Source organism: Heloderma suspectum, chromosome 2, assembly GCF_057233095.1.
Source record: "Heloderma suspectum isolate Gila_16-S chromosome 2, 16-S_ref, whole genome shotgun sequence".
Taxonomy (NCBI): domain Eukaryota; kingdom Metazoa; phylum Chordata; class Lepidosauria; order Squamata; family Helodermatidae; genus Heloderma; species Heloderma suspectum.
In genome coordinates this window covers 297,316,734-297,339,425 of record NC_139459.1, presented here as the reverse complement: position 1 = coordinate 297,339,425, position 22,692 = coordinate 297,316,734, and the positions used below count along the sequence as shown (strand labels likewise).

General features: G+C 40.4%; 1 protein-coding gene across 2 annotated transcripts in view; it reads right to left on the bottom strand.

The window, feature by feature from the left end:
• CACNA1D (calcium voltage-gated channel subunit alpha1 D) overlaps positions 1 to 22,692 on the bottom strand; it is a 302,650-nt gene that overhangs the window by 35,885 nt on the left and 244,073 nt on the right. For both annotated transcript variants that reach the window (XM_084832473.1, XM_084832474.1), the window contains 6 exons: positions 19,223 to 19,382; positions 16,925 to 17,052; positions 16,708 to 16,804; positions 13,108 to 13,210; positions 10,464 to 10,565; positions 4,891 to 5,021 (listed from right to left, as the gene is read on the bottom strand). In XM_084832473.1, coding sequence (XP_084688599.1) covers positions 4,891 to 5,021; positions 10,464 to 10,565; positions 13,108 to 13,210; positions 16,708 to 16,804; positions 16,925 to 17,052; positions 19,223 to 19,382 — 721 coding nt within the window. The remainder of the gene's footprint in view (positions 1 to 4,890; positions 5,022 to 10,463; positions 10,566 to 13,107; positions 13,211 to 16,707; positions 16,805 to 16,924; positions 17,053 to 19,222; positions 19,383 to 22,692) is intronic.

Sequence of the window (22,692 nt, the reverse complement as noted above, 5' to 3'; positions counted from 1 at the left end):
TGGTAGTGTGGGGAAGTTTTCCAGCCACATGGGAGGGGAATAAAGATGAGCAGTCACCTAAGAGGTTTGTATGCATACAATGGTAAATTTTGCCACGAAAAATGGTTTTCTGTACCCACACATTATCTAAGATCCACACAATTAAGATCTAGAACACACAAAGTAAAAAAAGACAACAACCCTCAGTACATATGCGAATATATGTGAAATAGGTGAGGAATGTATCAGTACTAAAATTTTGATGACAAGAAGTAAATTTCAGCCACAAATGTGGCTTTTTTTGTGGCTCAAACACAAATAAAGTGTTCGTATCATGCTTGGAGCCCTTTTTCAACGAGTCCCTCACCCACCCACCCCAAATGTACGTCAGCACTTTACCATGTACTGCAATATTCCAAGTATCCCTAAAATTCATTTGAAAAGGGTATTTTCATTCAAATTCTCACATTTTCACATTTGTACAAAATATACATGATTTTTGTCTGGCTCATACTGTGTCCTACATTGTAGGTTGTAGGTTGCATGGCTTGCTGTAACCGAGGACCTATATTTGTATAGTTACAAGGGCCTCCACAGTCCTAAAGCCAGGCCTGCCTTTGGGCCCATATTCATGATCAAATATCACCGATTGAAAGGGAATAAATTTATTATTTATGATTATTATTATTTATTACATTTCTATACCACCCCATAGCCAAAGCTCTCTGGGCAGTTTACAAAGATACTATACTACTATACTATACTATACTATACTATACTATACTATACTAATTTTCTTAAGTGCCTGTAGAACAGCAGCTACTTTCCCTTTTACAAATAATTATAAGTAAATTGCAGCCATGGGAATTAATCCCATCAGAGCTAATTAAACCCTGTGGATTGTGCAAAGCACTTGGAACCAATGTTATTCCCTTGCTACAAGACTTATTTGGGTAGTATTTGCCATGGAAATCCTCTTCCATGCACCACAGCTGTCATAACCACTGTGGTGCCTGGTTATGCACATTCCATCACAGGAGTAAAAAATAGCATAACCAGCAGAGATCTTTATATATAAAGTATCCTATATGGCATTTGAAATCTGAGAACTCTTCCTGTCTGTTACCCAAGCCATTAGTGGAAAAGTCGCAAGTTAAGTTTCACAGCTTGGCAATCTGCCATAAAGCTGGGGTGAGGGTGTGTTAGTGATAAAACTCAGCCCTCCAATCAATGTTAATCCTAAGATCCATGCTAAAGTAATCAATTTAGTTTATATTCACATGAATAAATATCACCCAAGGCATTTACATCGAAATAACTGTGTAGATCCAATAGCATAGCATAGCATGACTCAGGGGGCGGTAGGCAGAACAGATGCTTGATCTATAGCAGGGATTCTCAAACCTTGTCATAGTGAATGCTCTTAAATCAAACCAAGTATTATTATATTACAAATATGACCAAACAGACTGCTCAGCTGACAACATAATGCTGGTCTTTGTTTGGATATAGCTATAAAAAGGAGTTATATGGACCCCCGGCATGCTTTAAGACTCCTCAGCAAAAATTTCCAAAAGAAGCAAAGAAAGCACTTAACACCCAAAAAAAGGGGCACGGGGGGGGGGGGAGATTCAACTGGTACCCAGTTCTGAAGCACCCATCATCCTGACTTTGCTCCTGAGCAACACTGACTGGAGGGTGTGAGGTGGGGGTATCACAAAAAGGACAGACAAAATCTTGGAAATACTTTGTAGTAACAAAAACAGTCATGTTCAGTTGTTATGCCTGAACAGGAAATATCAGCCTTTGCATGGGGAACAGGGCTACAAATGTCCCCAACATCTTCATCCCTGTTCTCACTGTTTCCAGCCTTCCCACACTGAACATGAAGGTCTGAGAAGGACTTCTACTCTCACTCACTTGAATGCGTCATCAGAGTTCCTTGTCATGCAGGATTTATTTATGTTCAAGTGAATACAGGAAGGTTGAGAACAGTGACGGAGTTGATCTTTCCTATTCAGGCATAACTCCTTAACAGGGCTAATATGGTGTGTGTATACAAGCATGATTTGTAAATGCAAAGCTATCACTATAAGAAAATGCTAGAGCAGTTAGCATGCTGTGGCAGAAGAAAATAAAAGGTAACTGAGCAATGATGACTATGGTATATAAAGCCAAGAACAAGCTAGAAAAAGAGATCAGATAACAGTTATTTGTCCTTGTTTCACTATATAAGAAAACTACTCTATGAAATTTCAGTAGAGCAGGTGAAAAGTAATAAAATAAAATAATTTTCCGAAGTGCACAGTGTATCTGTAGAACACTTGCTATCAAACTCTTAATGGACAATATTATAACTGGTCTGAGTATCATCAGCTCTTAGGAAAGATGACCTTGGACATTCACCCTCAGTCTCTTTAACTTATAAACCAGCCTCCCCCAACTTGGCACCCCTGAGATGAACTGGACTACAAGTCCCATCATCCCCAGTCAGCAGGGGGCTGAAATCAGATTGCAAGGAAGAGATTATGCCTAGGGTCCCTGTGATATTCAAAACTTGTACTGAAATCCATCAAAAACAGAGGTCTCGCCTGACCCAATGATGAAACTTTCTAGCTATTAAAAGTATGACGGAACCCCCCAAAATGACCAGGTAGTTTCTGCCTAAACCTTAATGGAGAGAAGTCTGTGTGTGTTTGCATGCCACTTGTATAGTGAGGTTGAGCACAGCTACATGTATCAAGTCTAAAAGTGTTTAAGGCTGCAATCCTATACACACTTACCGGGGAGTGCACCTCATTGAACTCAATGGGGCTTAATTCTGAATAGTCATAAGAAGAACTTAAGAAGAGCCATGCTGGATCAGACCAAGGGTCCATCTAGTCCAGCACTCTGTTCACACAGTGGCCAACCAGCTGTCGACCAGGAAACCACAAGCAGGATGTGAGTGCAACAGCATCCTCCCGCCCATGTTCCCCAGCAACTGGTGAACATAAGCATACTGCCTGTGCTACTGGAGGTAGCACATAGACATCATGCCTATTAGCTATTGATGGACTTCTCCTTCAGGGATCTGTCTAACCCCCTTTTAAAGCCATCCATGTTGGTGGCCATCACTACACCTTGTGGTAGTGAATTCCATAGTTTAACTATGTGCTGTGTGGAGAAGTACTTCCTTTTTATCTGTCCTGAATCTCCCCCCAATCAGCTTCATGGGAAGACCCCATGTTCCAATATTATGAGAGAGGGAGCAAAAAGTCTCCCTATCCACATTCTCCACACCATGCATAATTTTGTACACCTCTATCATGTTTCCCCTTACCCTCCCTTTTTCCAAGGATTGCACTGTAAGCTGCTACAACAGTTAAGATATTTTCTTTGGGAGTGTGGGTAGAAAGCCAAATGACTAGAAATAGCTCCGATAATAAACTGGGGAGAGAAGTACTCTACGAAAATATGAACCATTTCAGAATATTTATTTGAGGTAAAAATAAATAAATCTGGGATGAAAAATAGGTGGAGCTATGTATTTTATTAATGATGGAGCTTGGTAGTCTTTTGGATAGGTGGAAGTGTCAGAATAATAGCTGTCTTTTCATCTGTCCCTCTACACAAGTCACCTCTCCCCAATACACTCCCGCATCCCTAGAAACAGGACTTCAAACAGAGGCTTCTCCATATCCCTTCTTTGCAAATAAGGCCCCAAACAGAATCATCTTTGCTTCCCCATCCTCCAGCAAATGGCAAATACGAATGAGATTCCAATAAGCACTTTATATTCACATGCCACCTGCCTTCTTGTGGTGATATTGATATGCTTCTAACACACGCAAGCATACACGTGCACACACACGGGGGGCAGGGGGGCAGGTAAGAACCTGCTCTGTCATATCTGTGCTCCTGGGCACCCAGTCCTATCCCCTCTTAAAACATACTGCATGGTGGTGGTGCTCTCATAAAAATGTTCATAGGATGAATGGGGTGCTTCCCTGCCAGCTTGTTGGGCTACTCCTGTTAATGCTCTCCAGATGAGTCTGAAGGCGACAAACAGATAGACATTCTAAAGTGTAGTGGAAATGGTTTGAATGCACACTCCCTGGCCCAGTTCACATGTAACGACAACCCATATTTAAAAATTTTGTTGTCAGGGCTGAGTGCAAGCACCTTGCATCCCAACCACTCACCGCTTCTGCTTTCTATCTGCTTTCCAAACCAATGCAGGAATGCCCTATTCCTAAGTAGTTAGACATGACCTCCAAACCCGGCATGCTTGTTTGCTTAGGATTAAAAGACACAGAGTTTGAACCCATGTTTTGTTGTTCAGTTAAAACTCTAGGTTGTTGGACTGGACATAATGACTAACAACCCTGGAACGGGGCCATTCCTGGGTTGTTTCAGAAAGCAGATGCAAAGTGGAAGTGGCGAGTGGGTGGGAGGCAGCCTGCTTGCTCGCTCCTGCACAGCCCCACTGGTTCATGAGTTGTTTACCCATGAATTGGCATTATGTGCAAACCAGGTCACTGTATCCAGAGGCACACATTTTGAGGTAACAGAACATATGTTCAAACCAATCTCATTTAAACTTGCATGGAGCCTAAATCTCAGAATGTTGTGACAGTTTGCAGGCTGGAGTTTTAATATCAGCCGCTTTTTTAAAAAAATCTAAAATTTCTACATGAAAACAGTACATTTTTTGCTACCACTTGCTGAAGCTTTTACAAGAAAGGTATTTTTTACACTTACCTTGTAATATACAGAACAACATGGTTAGTCCTTCTAATGTCAGAAGACCCACAAATGTTTCAATAAAATATAGTCCTCGTGGCACTGCTTATTTCACCCACAGTCATTTACCTGTTGTTATCAACAAACTCGCAACATGGTTAGTTAAAGTGTAGAAAACAAAGTCACCTGTAGTGCAATTGTGGTGTTCTTTGCAGGATATTTCCCCACCAGTCCTTGCTCTTTCCGTTTCTTGAATTTCCTAAAGTAGTCCTGTATCAGGAAGGTGGCATAGAACTTCCCCACGGTTACCTCATCATCTAAATGAACAGACCAGACAGATCTCTCCCAAGTCAGCACATTTCATTAATAGCCAATATATACTCTTATCCAATTCAGGAAAAAAATGTGATGGGTGCTATCGGCACTAGGGTCTTTGCTTATAACCAGGCAGCCTAAATCTAGCATAAAGCCATTTTTGGCAGGCAGACTAGTCTAAACAGTAGAAGCAGATAGGTTAGCTACTTCTTAAGAAAGGAAAGGTGTTATTTTATAGAAGTTCAAAGAGGTAAGAATATCTTTTAGAATGCCAGTATGTCCACAGATCTGAAACACTAACTTTGATCAGTTTGAACCAGAGTGTTACAATAAGAATTACAATGGAAGGGCCTCCTGTCTTTTTGGATTTGGTCTTTTTTCAAGTAACTTATCACCATGACAGAATCAAATATATCACATTGTTATTTCTATCTGACCTATTAAACTGGTATGTAACTTCTCTGTCTGCCTTAATATCAAGCAAGTTATATTTATGTTAAATAATCTGTCAGACAATAGAAATCAAGGCTTGGAGGCAAATGCTACAATAGGTTTCCTTTCAGTTGAGGTCCTGCCTGATGGGATCTTTAGGAAGCTTCAGCAGTTGTATGGGACAGAATTTAATACTCCCTTTTGGCAGTAATTACTTCCAAAATGACAATATAGATAGCAACTCTAGCTTTCAACACTAATTATGCAGATATAATTGAAAAGAATGTTAATTTCAAGACAAAACGCTATTACTTATTGTACAAAACATGTTTTTCACAAGGGTTAATTTTACATTTATCTGACAGGATTAAATTTTAGGGTTCTTTAAGAGCATGAAAAGTATAATGATAGGACATTGTTAATTCTTGGGCTATATTTATCATTATTGGCAATTTATCTAAGTATCTTTTAATAGTTACCTTCTATTAATACTGTCACGCAACAGAACAGTGTTCTTGTTTTACATGACCTGATCTGGTTTCAGGAGGTAGGAAAAAATCATTAACTTAATGCATTAACTTTAAAATGTCAGTTTCAGTCGCCTATACCCACCAGTGAGACATTTTATACTTAAGAGAGGTTTCTGTGTTAAAACAAATCCTCTTACATTATTTGTAATCCAAAACATTCCATTACTGGTTGCAACAATAAATGTCAGGAAAAATAAACCCTGAAATGGGCCACATTCCTGACTGGAATAATAACAGTGCAGACAGAGCAGGCCTGTATTTGACTTCAAATTTTATGTTATGCATCAACAGTAAGGTTAATGGATAATTTATAGAACAAAACAAATAAAAACCAACAAAAAAGATTTAAAGTAGCTTAGTTGGGAGCCCAGTCTGTTCCATGCTGTCTCTTAAATAGCATCATTGAGCCTGTTCTCACTATGTGGCAAATACCTTAAAAATACGTACTCAGGTCCATAAACCTCCATTGAGTACAATGCAAGCTTAGGGGGTCCAGCACCTCAAGATCAAGTCCAAGAAGCGAAAACCTTTTCCTGTTTTGTTATAACCACAGTTATTTAGCTACTTCTTTAGAAGGAAAGCCCTTTTTTCCGTTTCTTTTTTGACACTGCATGTCTAGCCTGTCTTGGAAATGGTTCTCTTACCTAATTCCTCTGTTTGTTGAGAATGTATCTGAATGAATTTGTCTTTTGTAGAAATAAATGCTAAACACAATAGTTCAGCCAAAAGCTCCATGTATGCTCCATTGTGTACATAAAGGTTCTGTGTAAACAGGATTCTTCAGAATGTCATTGTCTAGGGATGTCAGAGAAATCTGTTTGAGGGGTGGAACTCAGCGAGTTTTTGCTGGCCTGGCCTTCCGGACTCCGGCTTGCTCATCTGCAAGTTGGCCCAACTCGGTGCTCAACAAGTAGGGCCAGCTCACGATTTTTGGGTGTTTTTGATTTGCACAAATTGTGATTTGTGAAAAATCACATCTGTAAATAGTGCAATTTGCACAAACTTGCAAGGCATAAATGGTCTATTTGTGCAAATTATACCATTTACACCTGCAATTTTGCACAAATCATTGTGCAAAATTGACTGCCACAAAAACACTGGATAAATTTCCCAGGTTTTGAGAACTAACCGACTTGAAATGCCGGGCCCAAAAAGGCTGGATTTCTCCATGACAGATAACCCTATCAATGTCAGAGGAAAGTCATACATGCAACAAAGATTCATGTTTGGAGCTATAGGGAAATCCTTGTACACCAAGAGCTCCTGAAATCATAAAGAGCCCCCAGACCGGGCCAACAGCTTGTGTAGTTCCATTCCAATCAATGGAACGTGTACTCACATTATAGCCATGTCAAAGGACACAATTGTGCATGCATCCCCAATATGTTGAGTGCACCCACACATTTTGAGTGTAAAAAGAATATGGTAGTTGATGCTGTAACTTTGCTCTAGCAAAACCTAAAGAAAAGACTTTTCTGTGCACACAGATCTGACATGTATGAACCTGGAGGGCATGCCTACATTTTTTAGATGAAGAGTACATATTTTATTAAGGTCATTGTTGCAAGATGCCCATGATCAAGCTCCTTCTCCAAAGGCTCTCCCCATCCTTGCTATTATTTCCTCCGAAATATATGAACACCAGTAATAAGGAAATAATGTATCAAATGGTTTTTGGAAAACAAACAAACAAAATGAGATAAAATGTTTTCTACCATAATAATGGACAAATGTACAGCATGCCTTAAGTTGGCCGCTCATACTGTACAAGGTTTTTTTGGGTACTGTATATGCATGTGTAAAAGTGGGTATACACACACTTTACATCTGCAAATCAGCTACCTTTGCTTGCAAATTCCTGAACGTAGTTAAATAGCTGTGTGAGAAAAGGGACATGCCCACAACGTATTTCATAGATAAACACAGGGACAAAGTCTGTCCAAACCAATTTTTTTTTTACTTCTCACTTTGGGCACAACAGACACAGCTAGATATGTGAGGGAAAGAAAGCAGCTAAGCAGAAGTGAGCGCACATTAAACAGATTTGAAATCAACATTGATTAAAGGGTGATTTAAGGGAATGAAATGAGTTTTGGAAGAAGACAGAGAGCATCAGATGGGGTCAGTGTGTTCCAAAGTGTTAAGGATGGGAAATTTTTAGGAAACCTTGGAGTGAAAAAGGAACATGGACTTTAGTGACCTTTCTTTCCTCTTTCCATCATATATTAGCAGCATTAATCCATGTTAAACTGCACTTTACTTTTTGCAAAGTAAATTTACATTTTAAATCAGAAATTTCTTTCCAATTATTAGTAAATTACGGAAATGAGTTTACAGACACTAATAATTTATTATGTTAGTATTCATTATTTCTTAATTAAGTCTTCTTATCACTGAAGAAACAGAGATTTGGCCTTTTCTTAGCCATAAAATTCAGTTTGTTCAAATCCTGTTTGAGAGGTGATAAAATTTAATTTGTTCAAATCCTGTTTGAGAGTCTGACCTATTCTTTCACATAATATTGGTGAAAAACCTGTAATTTGGCCAATTCAAGGACTTGATATATAATGTATTTCATTCTAATTCTGGACCTTTGTCCAATATTAAAAGCTAAACAGCCCAATCCATAAAGACTTCTTTAATATCATGTTGCTTAAATTGATGCTTTCATATCTTATGTTTTTAATAGAAGACTACATTTCCATAGGAATTGGCAGGTATGCTTTTCGGTATGTCAACTCTTTTACATTCATAAATGAATGGTTAATGGTACTGCGTGTTCTTTTTTCACTGTAGTCTATGCCTTACAAGGATTTGCCTACATGTGCTAAAGACTTTCTACATTGTATAACAAAACCTGGCAGTGTTCTGTTTTCTGCTTTTAATTGCATTTTCTTTTCTTTTGCTCTAGACAGGTTCACTGCACTTTGTTATCAAAATATGGCTATACAAATGGAGATTAGCACAGCTGAAAATCAATATTCACTTCGTAAGCAGCAATGAAATGAAGCTGAACTTTAAATTGCACTCTGAAGAGGACCTGTATTATGATTTAATTCTAAACGGAGACTCAGTAAAGGCTCTCCATGTGCTTGATTTAGGCAGGCACGGCTCGCTATTCTGAAGTGTGCGTCTGTATTCTGAAGTATGCGTCTGTATTTCAATAAGAAGAAGGGGAATCAAGTTGGCCAGAGGCAACACTAATTCCATGCCACCACCCTAAAACAGAACTGCTTCAGAATATTCTGAAAAGACTGATAGTTGAAAGGAATAGAGGCTGCAGAAAAAGCTCAAGCACATAGTTACAACAACAACAACAAGAACAAAACAATTCATCTAGGCCATGCAAGCACTCAGGTGTAAGGCTAGAAAAGAAGAGAATAGAACACAGAGATGTTGTTTTAAATGTGCAGCATCAGTTCTCTCTTGACAGCTGGATTTTCCTAGATAGCGTTTGGCATCATCCCATCCCCAATGTTCTCTCTCTCTCTCTCCCCGCCTCCCCTAGAGACTGAGAATGTCACGTTTGGAGAGAGATCAGCCTCCACCACCACCAGGAATGAGATCTTGGAGTCCTACTTCCAAACCTGAGCCAGAGCCATCTTGAAAGCTGCAATAACACTATAAAAGTATAGCAAACTATAAAAGATACCAGGTAATGAGCTGACATGGATTTGTCTCTTAGATATCTTGGGTGGGACTGAGATGGATTACACTGTGCAATAGATCCTGCACTTTTAAAACATGAAAAGCAAGTCAGAACATCGCTTACAATCAACAGTTTATCATTGCTTTATACTGAAGATGTGTGTGTGTGTGTGTGTGTGTGTATTTAATATATACATTTGGATATGCCTAATAGAAAGGATTAAATATGTCCTCTTACATGGATTAACTCACACAGTTAAGTAGTTCTAGCTAATGCACTAAAATCAGTGGACTAATTCTGTATACTATGCATCCTAACTTAATTGGTTGTCTTTGATTAACCGCTTTCTTAAACTTTTTTAGGGCTATGGTTACCCTGTATACTGGAAAACAGTATATAAAAACCATGTTAGAAAAAAAAAAGCACCAAAAATTGATTAAATACCAAGCTCAAACTTGGAATAACTTCATTACCAGCAGAGTGGAGTCAATAAGGATGTACAACAGTAAAATCAAGCGCAGAACATAGGTTCTCTCCTAGTTTATCAAAACATTATTTTGAAATGTATAAATTTAAATGTTTACAGATGAATTAATAACTTATGATCATGAGGTTTAAATTTTTTTTCAGAATGTTGCCTCCATAAAATAAATGCACATATTTATATTTAATAGAGATATGTTTTTCTCTTAACAAATGTTAAATAGGATATTTAATGTCTAAAAACTAAATTAACATCAGCATTCTGATTTTAGTGTCACAGAATTCCTTCAAAACATTACCAATATGTAAATATTGAAAATATATAAACAATGTGAAATTATCTCACTAACCGCCAGCAGGAGGAACAACTTGGTCAAGGAGTTTCATGCTAGTTTTCTTCCAGATTTTCTTTATAACTGCCCTCAGTTCTTCATTTGCTTGCTCTAGGTTTCCTGGAGAGGGAGAGAGAGAGGGAGAGAAAAGAATGGTAGGACAAACTGGTAAGGTTACATTTTATTTTAGAAAACAAAGGAATAACAATAGCAATTATTAAAATAGCAATTCCATTTCATTTTGTTATGATGAGGGCTGAGGCAGAGGTTCTGCAGATACTTCTCTACTTATAAAAAGCACTCTTAGGGCTGAAAAATTTGCCCATTCAGAGTGAAGGAAGGAACCATTGCCTTCACTCTGATTTTACTTTGTGATACCATCACATAGATGAATCTGATTGGCCACATGGCATCATCAGGAATTTTATTCAGAGAAGAGAATGAGCAGTATCCAATGGGGCCACTGCACTCCCACTGATCCTGTTATGCTTCCCATTTTACTAGCCACCACTAGTAAAATGGGAAGTTAGCACTTTGCAAAGGAACCCTGGGAACTAGCATAAATGCTCATTTCAAGATAGGATAGTTCCCCAGAGCGCCTTTCTGCAAGGTCCATTGATCTGTCCCATTCCAGAAATTGTTGTTTCTGCTTGTTTAGGATTGCTTTAACAAACACTAACTCCCCGATGCACTAGCAGTGGCTCCTGTTTGTGTGCGGGCAGCATAGAATACTGCTCAATACCTTCACTCTTATTTGGCTTTGTGACATTGTCACATAGCCACATCTGGTTGGTTGTGTGATTAGTGATCCCTGACTGGCTGGGATTGCTTCAGATACAACCTCTAGTGTATTTGCTTTTTTAATTTTTTTTTTAATTTACAGATCAGTGAAAGAAGTAACTGTGAACAAGGGGTGAATGGTGTACAAGGAAGGACTGGTTCTCTAACTTGAGGGCCCATATATGTGGCTGAAATGGGCCCCTCAACATATAGAGTATTGAAATGGATTTAATATTTGTGTTGAATGAAAAACTGTTATCTGAATACATATGTTATTTCATTGACAATAATATACTTTTAACGATCTAATAATTACACAAACATTCATTACCTTGCATTTCAGGAGAGTGACTTGGTTCGTATGTCATGGAAGCAATTCCCGGGTTATTTAATTCAGGAATTGCAGGGATGAATGGAGCATATGAGCAACATACTTGTTTCCAGTTTTAATCAACCACCCAGGAACCCAGTTACTGGTTTGTTTTATGACATGTGAACCTAGAACCTCTGGGTTGTTTATGAACAACCCAGAGTTAATCCAACAATTGCTCATCGTTTGTTGTTAGGTTAACTCTGGGTTGTTTAACCCATAAAAAAACCAGAGTTTATGGGTTTGCACATCACTAAACAAGACAGGAAAGCTTCCTGTGTCTCCAGCAATTCTTGGGTTAAATAACCCAGAATTGCCACCGTGTCATGTGAACAAGCTCAGTGAGTGGAAGGCAATTCTGTGCACGAAAAGGAGTGGAGGAAAAAACAGTCTTCCTCTCCAGCTACAGCTCCCCACCCCACCCCCACACACACATTTCATACTGTTCTGGAGCAGAGTTTGGGCAGTTGCAAGGGGCTGCAGGAGTGGGGAGCAATGCCATTATGTCAGTGGAATTCTGTTCATGTTTCTTTGCATACAAGCCATTCTGAAAATTAGACTATGTCAACATACAGTATATATGTATATCACATAGCATAGCAGCATGTTCAAATATCCAAACACTGTCTGAAAGCATGAGGCCCTACTTAAAACAACTGAAATGTGAAAATATGAAGAAGTGTTGCTGCAACATAGTACTGAACTATGAGACCCTCTGATGACATAAACATAAATATTTGGGGTGTAGGGCTCTGCCTCATGTTTTACATCAATTTTTTTATTGTGCAGGGTTTGCTCCCAGAAGAACAGATTCAACTCTTGTCTGTATTCTTGTGAGAGAACAGTTGACATCTATTAATAAAGACACCTGGTAGCTCTCCAACATAATGAGAATCAAATGTATTGGGGGGGCATCTAAGATGGGAGCTGGGATGAGGCATATCCACAGTAATCTCCTTGAATGGCCATAACCTTATGGGTTTCCATACACACAATGCTATCACGTCATAAGTGAGCTGCACCTGAAAAAGATGACGTGGCTTCAGATATGGCTTCAGATGCAGTTTGCTTCTGAATTACAGAAAGAACCGTGCTTAAAGTTCAAGACAGACAGAGGGCTAAATCCTGTAAAGGAAGTTTATATTTGCATAAAACAGAACATGCACAGGCTAGGATCCAGACAAGATGGATGGTACAAGATTCCAGTCAGCAGTACTGGATGGCTTGAGGCTGTCTCTTCTACATCTGACAAGAGACAAAAGACAATTCTGTATACCATGTTAGACAGTTCAAGAGATTTTGCCTCATAATGCTTTGACAGTGATGATTGTTTCACAAGCCTGGGATCTGGGCCAAGTAACTCAGTTGGGAATGCTTAGACATTAGAGCAATCTTTTACATTTGGAAAGTCTACAGAGTTGGCCACTAGGTACATCAGATTCTCAGCACAGAGTAATAATTTCACAAGGGAAAACAGAAAGTGCTTTGGAAATATGCATCTCATTCTCTTACCTTCTGTTTTAATCTTCAGGGCTGTTCTTACCAAAGCAAATAGAGTAGCATTAAACATAACGGTTCCATCACTGTTTAGGGGCATGTTCATGGCTACCAACCTCTGCAGATGTTTAAGAAATAAACAAATACAAAGAAATCTCAGTTTATGTTTGTCAGACATTGAAGAATACACACACACACACACACAGCATCAGATAAAACACATATGGGGGAAAATTGCAGTCAATTGGCCATAATATGAGCCTTTTGACTACCAGAGGCTTAGCCTATGACCATGTCTGTAGAAGAGAGAAATTCTGCCTGATACTAGATCAAAATCTATTGTAGACAGTATGTGATTTATACTTCATGGAAACGTAGCACCTTAAAATGGTTGCCAAGAATTCAATGCCCCCACCTTAGGGGCGGGGGTAAATATCTGACACAAAGTTAAGCACTTTTAAGTCCCATTTCTTTCCATTTGTTAATGAAATGTTTAGTTCACATTCATGTTTAGCTCTCCCATGAAATCAATGAGAGGTAAATGTGCCACTTTGGGATAGATTAGACCCGCTGATAAGCAAATTGCCCCAAATAATATTAATTGAGGTCTGGGGGGCTGATAAAAAGGAGACTTCATGACAATGCCTCTGGATGCCTCTGTCTGAAATGCCCACCCTTTTGTTTGAGCCTTGCTCCAATTCTAATCATACAAGCCCTGTTTGCCATGTTTTTTCAGTAACCATCTTATTTATCAGATGGGCTCAAACAAGAGGGGATGGTTCTTTCCATCTCACTCTCCCTGTGGACAATTTAGGGACATGTGACTTTTCTCAGCTGGTGACGAATCCTAGTCCATGAGGATTTTTGGTCTGACTCAGCAAGGCAATATTTATGTTCTTAATTGTTTGTCATTTTAACTGCTGAAGCACAAAGCTCATAGCAGGTTTCAGCATGTTAAAAACAAGATACTTAAAAATGTAAGAGAGAATGAGCTGGTTCAGACTTAAAGCCAAACCATGGTTTAGCACAACGTGAACGTACTTTGTGTTTGCATATACTCTCCTTCTGTCATGCACTCTGATTACTTATTTCTTCTTTAGTGCAAGACATTGGTTGCTGTTACATGTGAATCAACAAACTATGGTTTGTATCTGCTCTCCAAACCAGGTTTTCAAACCATGAACTGGAAACTATGGTTTCCTCAAGAAAGGAAGTAACTAACTAAACTGGAGCATATGGGGAGGGGGGAAAAAGGATGTGCAAGCACAAGGCTTGTTCATGTAGCAAGCCTTGTGCTTGCACTATTAATTACAATGAGTTGGAAGGTTCTACATGCATAATGTAGCTTTGGTTACATAGGTTTAGATGGGGCTTGTTCACTTTCTCTTCAAAGCTGGCGAACAAGAGATGACATTTTGGCTAAACTGAGGGTTCATCACATGGAGCTTTTATCTTGCTATTGAGATGGCTCTCTCTTGGAAGTTTGCAGGCTCTTTACATGACACTGTTAACATCCAAGGTGCCTCCCGCAATTTCCCCCAGCCTATCTCCTGTTTTCCCCAGCTCAAATATAATGTGGTATTTTTCCCAGCCCACGGAACAGGAGTTCCATAATCTCCCTGTGAAACTCTCCAATAGCGGAAGAAACCACTGTGTCTGCCTGCTGTGGGTGTTTTCAGTTGTTGGGGGCACAGTCAGGATGACAAAAGCATTGAGGATGGGAGCAGGGTTGCACAGAAGGAGACCCGAGAGATTTGAAGGCGCGAGGGCAAGAATCATCTGCTGACTGTGACTCCTGCCTCCGCATTTCTCAGTTGGAGGGGGAAGAGGGTAAAATGCCTCCCTGTAATGAAGGGAGACACATCTGATCCGCCACCCCACCAAGCTCAGAAGCAACGTCCTCTGTTGTTTCAGAGCACCCTATTAAGTTCAATGGGGCTTACTCCCAAGTAAGTGTGCCAAGGGTTGCCGACTTACAGGGTGATCTTATGTCTACTCAGAAGTAAGTCCCATTGAGTTCAATGAGGCTTACTCCCAAGTAAGTGTGCCGGGGGTTGCAGACTTACAGCACAATCTTACATTTTATGTCTACTCAAGAAGTAAGTCAGAGGTTTCCTGGGGCTGCGAGAAAACAGTACAGCAGAAGTTGAGCTACGAAAACAAGACCACCACCACCACTCCTTTCCACACATGCCAGGGAGGGAGGAAGGCACTCTCTCAGTTTAAATCACGTGGCTGCTGTGTAAAGAAGCCCTTCCTAATCCCACAAAGAAACTGAAAGCAGGAAGCTCCGGAAAGGATGTGGTTTTTTGCTTAATGTAGAGACACCCCTAGTCTCTCCAAAACTCCTTTTTACTACCACACACAACCCACATAATGTTCTAACTCAGCAAGCCAGGACAAGAACAGGACGTGGGCATTTTGCTTGTTTGTTTGTTAGTAAGATCGAAAAGAGCCTAAGGAAAAAATATTGTTGCAACACTGGTGAATCAGGCTCCTTGAATTTACAAGACTCTCCTCACTAGCGAATTACATTTACAAGACTCTCCTCACTAGCGAATTACATTTACAAGACTCTCCTCACTAGCGAATTACATTTACAAGACTCTCCTCACTAGCGAATTACATTTACAAGACTCTCCTCACTAGCGAATTACATTTACAAGACTCTCCTCACTAGCGAATTACATTTACAAGACTCTCCTCACTAGCGAATTGCATTTACAAGACTCTCCTCACTAGCGAATTGCATTTACAAGACTCTCCTCACTAGCGAATTGCATTTACAAGACTCTCCTCACTAGCGAATTGCATTTACAAGACTCTCCTCACTAGCGAATTGCATTTACAAGACTCTCCTCACTAGCGAATTGCATTTACAAGACTCTCCTCACTAGCGAATTGCATTTACAAGACTCTCCTCACTAGCGAATTGCATTTACAAGACTCTCCTCACTAGCGAATTGCATTTACAAGACTCTCCTCACTAGCGAATTACATTTACAAGACTCTCCTCACTAGCGAATTACATTTACAAGACTCTCCTCACTAGCGAATTACATTTACAAGACTCTCCTCACTAGCGAATTACATTTACAAGACTCTCCTCACTAGCGAATTACATTTACAAGACTCTCCTCACTAGCGAATTACATTTACAAGACTCTCCTCACTAGCGAATTGCATTTACAAGACTCTCCTCACTAGCGAATTGCATTTACAAGACTCTCCTCACTAGCGAATTGCATTTACAAAACTCTCCTCACTAGCGAATTGCATTTACAAGACTCTCCTCACTAGCGAATTGCATTTACAAGACTCTCCTCACTAGCGAATTGCATTTACAAGACTCTCCTCACTAGCGAATTGCATTTACAAGACTCTCCTCACTAGCGAATTGCATTTACAAGACTCTCCTCACTAGCGAATTGCATTTACAAGACTCTCCTCACTAGCGAATTGCATTTACAAGACTCTCCTCACTAGCGAATTACATTTACAAGACTCTCCTCACTAGCGAATTACATTTACAAGACTCTCTTCACTAGCGAATTACATTAGGCAGAAGTATTGACACAATAAATAGTAATTGTTCTGAAAGGCAGAAAAGCCTACCTTGCATGCAACTCTGTGAGGACATAATTTACCAAAACCAAGAGGAGGCTGTATGCGTCGCAACAAGGTAACAACGTCAAGGTGTTTTATTCTCCCCCTACAAAAGAAGTACAGCATTCACTGATTAATTCCATGTAACTTTAAATTACTGTTTTTTTTAGTGTTTTTCTCCTCTGGTAAGCACAGACTCTGTAGCACAATGACAAGTCTAACTTACTTTGCTTCAGGATCGTATTCTGACCATATTCTTTTAAATTCATCCAGATGATGTGGACCAAGAATAGACCAATCACGTGTCAGATAATCAAAGTTGTCCATGATGACAGCCACAAAGAGGTTGATAATCTTAAAACAATTGAAGGAATTATTTAGTAATATTGATATTAATATGAAAAATGTGAACGATTAACAACGTTCTGGATGTGTGTGCACAGGTGTGCATGTGTGAGAGACATTTTTAAATATATACATCAAATTATAATCTCTGGAAGATTCACAAACTACATGATCAGTGCTAGTCCAAGCCAGGGTGCTACCTGAAGGCCAAATGGAGGCCAAATGGAGTCAGACCCCCATGGACCACAACTTGGTCCAACACTTTAGAAAGTGGCTGGGAGAATGCTGGGAGTTGTAGGACTTTTTCTGTCTAAACATGCATAGGATTGTGCCCTTAGACATTAACCCTACACCCATTTTCAATAACACTACTAGACTGTGGAGAAAGTAATATACTTGCTTCAGATCCCTTCTCACTCATGTACACTCCAGTGGTCCTTGGGCAAGACACTTTGTTCAACTTTAAATCCCTCTCTAGAAAAACAGGGTATTTATAGGATTGTGCTGTTAGCTACATGCTGAAAGGCAAGGAGGCCAGACAAATGTATTTTGGAAGGGTGTTCCACTGTCTAGGTCACACCACAGAAAAGGCTCTATTCCTTATGCTAGACATGGGGAACATTGGGCTCACAGGCCAAATGTCTTTAATGAGCTTCCGTCGTGCATTAAAAACGTGGTTGTTCAGGCAGGCATTTGGGGTGGGTTACGGTATTTTAGAAAATGTTTTTATTGTACAATTTTATTGTTTTAAACTGTTTTATTGTATGCTGTACATCGCCCAGAGTGGCTGGGTGACCAGCCAGATAGGCCATTAATAAATTTAATAATAAATAAATAAAAATAAAAATCTGGGAGCCAAATCTAGTCCTCCACGGTTCACCAGATATCCACACCCCCTTATCCTAGCCGCACCCTTTCCTCTGACTGCTGATCATTTTGTGTTTCTCAGTTTTTGCATGGGTTGTTGCCCATTCTAAAAGGCTGAAATGCCTCTCCAAAGGCTTAGATAATAGCAGTAAGAGCTTCATGCAAAAATATGTTAGTATGTTTGGCATTTTGGCCTCAACCCTCTTCCCTCTGGCCCTGCCTACCACTGGAATGCAGCCCCCAAGAATTTCTCCAAAATGTAATTTGGCCCTTGGGCTGAAAGGGGTCTCCCACTCTGCCTCATGCCGAACTTCAGATAGTGGCGGGGCAGGGGACACATGGAGCAGGGCTTCAGAAGCCAAGCCCATGGGTTGGGCAGGTTCAATGAGTGGAGGCAATGCTTAAGATACTCTGGCCCCAGGCCATTTAGGCCTTTAAAGGTCAGAAGCAATGTAAGACACTGACGGAGATTCTAGGACAAGGCAGCTTCCCATGAACCTGGGCATGTTACATCTGCCCTGGGGATTTTAACTTTGGGTGGATTGCCTTTAGTTTTACAATGAAAATTGCAGCAACAGCAAAGCAAAACAGAAAAAGAAAAGGAAATGCTACACTTAACTAACACAATAGTATTGAATATGTGCCCTTTAAGTAAATACATTGCCTTTCAATCAACTTCAGTCAGAAAGTTATGTGAAGAAAGCCTTTGGTTAAAAGAAAGAGGAAAAATTACAACGATGGGCACAATGCAGTGGGGAAACCTTCCTGCTTGATTGAGCTCTATATCAACCTGGTCTGCATGATCACTGCAGCCCACCAGGGCCTATTTCAGCCACAGTGGGTTTTGGCACATGCTGGTGCATGGTGGGCAACTTCTGAAAAGTCAAGCCACAACTGCGGCTTGTCATGTCGTCGGAACCCATGCATTCTAGGTGGTTTGTTAACAACTCACCCTCTCCACGTTCGGATGACACAACAAGCTGCCATCATGGCTTGCATATTCAGAATGGCTGCCTGCATGTGCCACAGCCCAGTGGGGCTTAAATAAGCCATGGTGGGCTGCTTGATCATGCAAACTGGCCCATTATTTTCTCAGCATATTGCATGTAAAATCACAATGTGAATCCTGGACTGAATTTTGCAGCAAACATCTCCTCTAAATTTGCTCAGTGGAACTTCATGCCACAAGCCATGAATACTTAACCATGTAACCATGTATTTTATAGACTCATCAAATTATTCTACAGTGTCTTTTCCTGGTAAAATATTGTCTAGTCACAATGTTTAAGGATGTTCCAGTTTCTGGACTCACCAAAAAGGCACACAACATATAGAAACTGATGAAATAAATAATGGCAAAATTGCTTCCGCATGTGAATTCTTCCCCTGGGTTATAATCAGACTCTGGATCACATCGTTTCCCAGGCATACAAGCCAACATGATCTCCTGCCAAGCCTCCCCTGTGGCACATCTTTAATGTGGAACAAAGCAAAGGTAAATTAGTCAGATAGCATTGCTTCAATTAAAATTATGGTATTCTTACTATTTGGTGACAGTGGCCCCAGACAATGTCACATGAGGGTACAATCTGTAGGTTCCATGCGCGTACAAGTGCACCAGGGAATGAGCATACACAGCCACTGTCACCCTACCCTAGCAACCACTCAACTCCTGGGATCGATGCATATGCTGCAGGCATGCTGGGGGTATCCCAGCACACCAGGTCCACCAGGGGTTACCCAACACACTAGGGGTGTCCCAGCACACCTCAGTTCCTACCCATAAGACATCAGGACATCCAGTCCACCCCCACTCACCATCCCAGTGCACACTACTTGGACTATGAGAAAGAAGGTCTGCAGGGTGGACACACTAACTATTAAATGCACTGACTACTCATAGCCCACTGTACAACAAGGGTGTTTGTGAGTCATGAGGATGGAAAGAAGATGGGGAGGCCAACACAGCCTGCCCTTCTACTTCCATTTGCCATTTCTGCTGTATTGGTGACACATCTGCACAATGGTCTTTGGCAACCAACACACTAGCTGGAAGCCAGTACATGGGATGCCCTGGCCTATCCCTTCTCTTCCCTTCCTGGTTAGTGATGATACTACAACAGTGTGCTCTATCCCAAATGGACCGCAAGCACTTCTGGGCTCAGGAACAGTGATCCACCGGTCCTTCACAGCAGGAACTTTGCTTATGCTTAGCTCAATGGGAAATTTAAAGATACATTTGTGCTAAGCTGTTTCTAATCCAGCAGAAGTGAAGGTGCATATTTTCACTTCTTTTAGAATATGAAGAGGTATGATCATTCCCCCATCAACATTTTCAGTGAATTACAGTGAAGGAAGAAATCAGCACGAATGTACTGATTTCCTACTTGGTATTTCTTATGTTCTAGTAGTTTTTCCATCACAATTTTTAATCTATTGGGCAAACTGAACATTTGCGTATGTGCCTACTCGGAAATGTCTTGACTGAACTCACAGAACAAAACTCCTTCATGTGCAAACTATTTTTTCCGTAACAAAATTAGGGTTGTCAAGCTCAGGCCCTGAGAAAGCTCCAGTATGTTTAAATGATGCATAGAATGGAAAGTTTCAGTAGATGCAGTTTTGTCTGTCCTTGCACTATTATGACTGAAAGAGTTGCACCTTCTGAAATTTTCCCCTCTATAATGTACATCATTACTGATTCATGTCTAACCTGGAAGAAATTGTTTTGGAACACAATAAGAGAAAAATACAATATCCACTCCAGTGCTATCATTTTGTACAAGAGTGTTGTGTTCCTGTTGTGGCTGTAAAAAGACTGTATATAACATTGTTCTTCTTTGGCAGCACCAAGTGTGTTGTTTACTTATTGCTGAAGTGCCTACAATCAAATGAGAGACCACTTTGTATTTATTATCTGAAACATCTTAAAAGTGATTGAACAACAGCCATAACAGCATTTATTATTCCCAAACATAGGAAACTGCATCCTTATCTGATGTCATGTCTCTTGAACACCAAGGATCCTTCACTAGGAAAAACCTTCACTAGGATCCTTCACTAGGAAAAATCAAGTGGCATCAACACAATAACCTAGACGTTTGGTAATAATGAAATTATGCAAATGCTTTGTGATACTTTAATCACTCTTCTTTGTAAAAAACAGTGGTAGAAAATCACCATCAAGAAGCAGGGTAGAACTCTGAAGCTGTTTTTAGGGAGATGACTCCTGGTTTATTTTTCTGGATGCAGCTGAGATGCAAGAGGGTACCGTTTTACATTAATTTCTCTTAGTGCTTACAGTGGAGTAACGTATTCATGCTAAGTTTCTTTATTCATCCATATACATGTGAGTCCAGTTATCACTTTCAATGCGTCCACTGAAGTCCACAAGAGTAGGGGATAACACACTGGCTTCAGTGTGTGAGAATGCTTTGAAGTGAAAGGGGGACCCATTCTTATGCAGAAATCTGTGAGCACATCAGAACCATACATATCTTTGGAGCACAGGCCCAAGGTATAGTGGGCTAAACAGTCAAGAATATCCTTTCATGTCTTCTGCCTGGCGATTACACAAGGGTTGGAAGATTCTTGCCAGTAATATAAAAACAAAACATTGGAAAAGTTTTCTGTAAGAAATTCAGGCAAGATCATTGTGATGTGTAACACCTCCCTATGACTTAGGACACTCTACGATATTAATACATAACTAATTATACCCAAGATCTGCTCAGGTAGTGTCACCGCCACCAGGCAATATCCAACTGTGCCATTCCATTAGTGCAAGTGATGTTGTGCTAACAGAAACTGACTTCCGAAATATGTGCAACTAAATTTACATCTGCACAGGCACAGTGGCGCAAGTGGTTGTGCATTCCGCTTGCACAACCCATTGTGCAACCAGTTGTGCATAAGTTTTGTGCAACCGGTTGCGCCTGGGACTTGCACAACCCATTGTGCAACAGGTTGTGCAACAGGTTGTGCAACCAGTTGGGCAAGTGTCATGAGCAACCAGTTGCCCAACTGAAAGATCTGGTGGGGCTCTGCTAGCTGCAGAATGACACCGTAAGATACCACTGACCATTCCCTATTTTCCATATTCCCTTGTCTGGGCTTGAAGCACCCTTGATCTCTATAAATCCAAACACAGTAAGCAGGGTCGAGTATAAGGCATTGCAGGGGAGGTCTACAAAGAAGGAGTATTCAAAATGGGGCTTATTTATTCAGAAGTAAAAAGGCAGGGTTTACAGATGGAAAACAAGGATCAACCCACAGAACATACACTCAGGTGCAAAAGAGACAAACTTGCTACAGTCCTTAGCTACACCAACCGTGGGGTCATTTAAAGGGTAGTACAGCTATATAGGCAGGGGACCAAGAGCAAGCTTAGATTGAATCCATCACCTTCTCTCTCTCAGGCCAAGCACCAGTCCTTATCTGACAGGTCCCAACTGTCACATCTGTGGCTGTGCCCTCCCCCTGTTCCCTTCCTGATTCAATCATAGAGGAGGGGCCTCCCTCTTGGAAACAGTTCTTCAGGCCATGGGTGTCCCCAGGAAATGTTCCTGGTGGGGGGTGGGAGGTAAATTGCACAATGGTATGTGATTGTAATTTGCACAAATAGCACATGCCATTACAACACACTGTGCATTTTTGTTGTGTTTGCTCATTTGCTTAGAAATGCGTTCCATGACATTTGGAAGCCTACATAGAGTGGAAGAAATCCTGGGAATTTGACAGTGCTAATGCAGAAGAGTGTTATAGTCATGCTCCACACAAGGG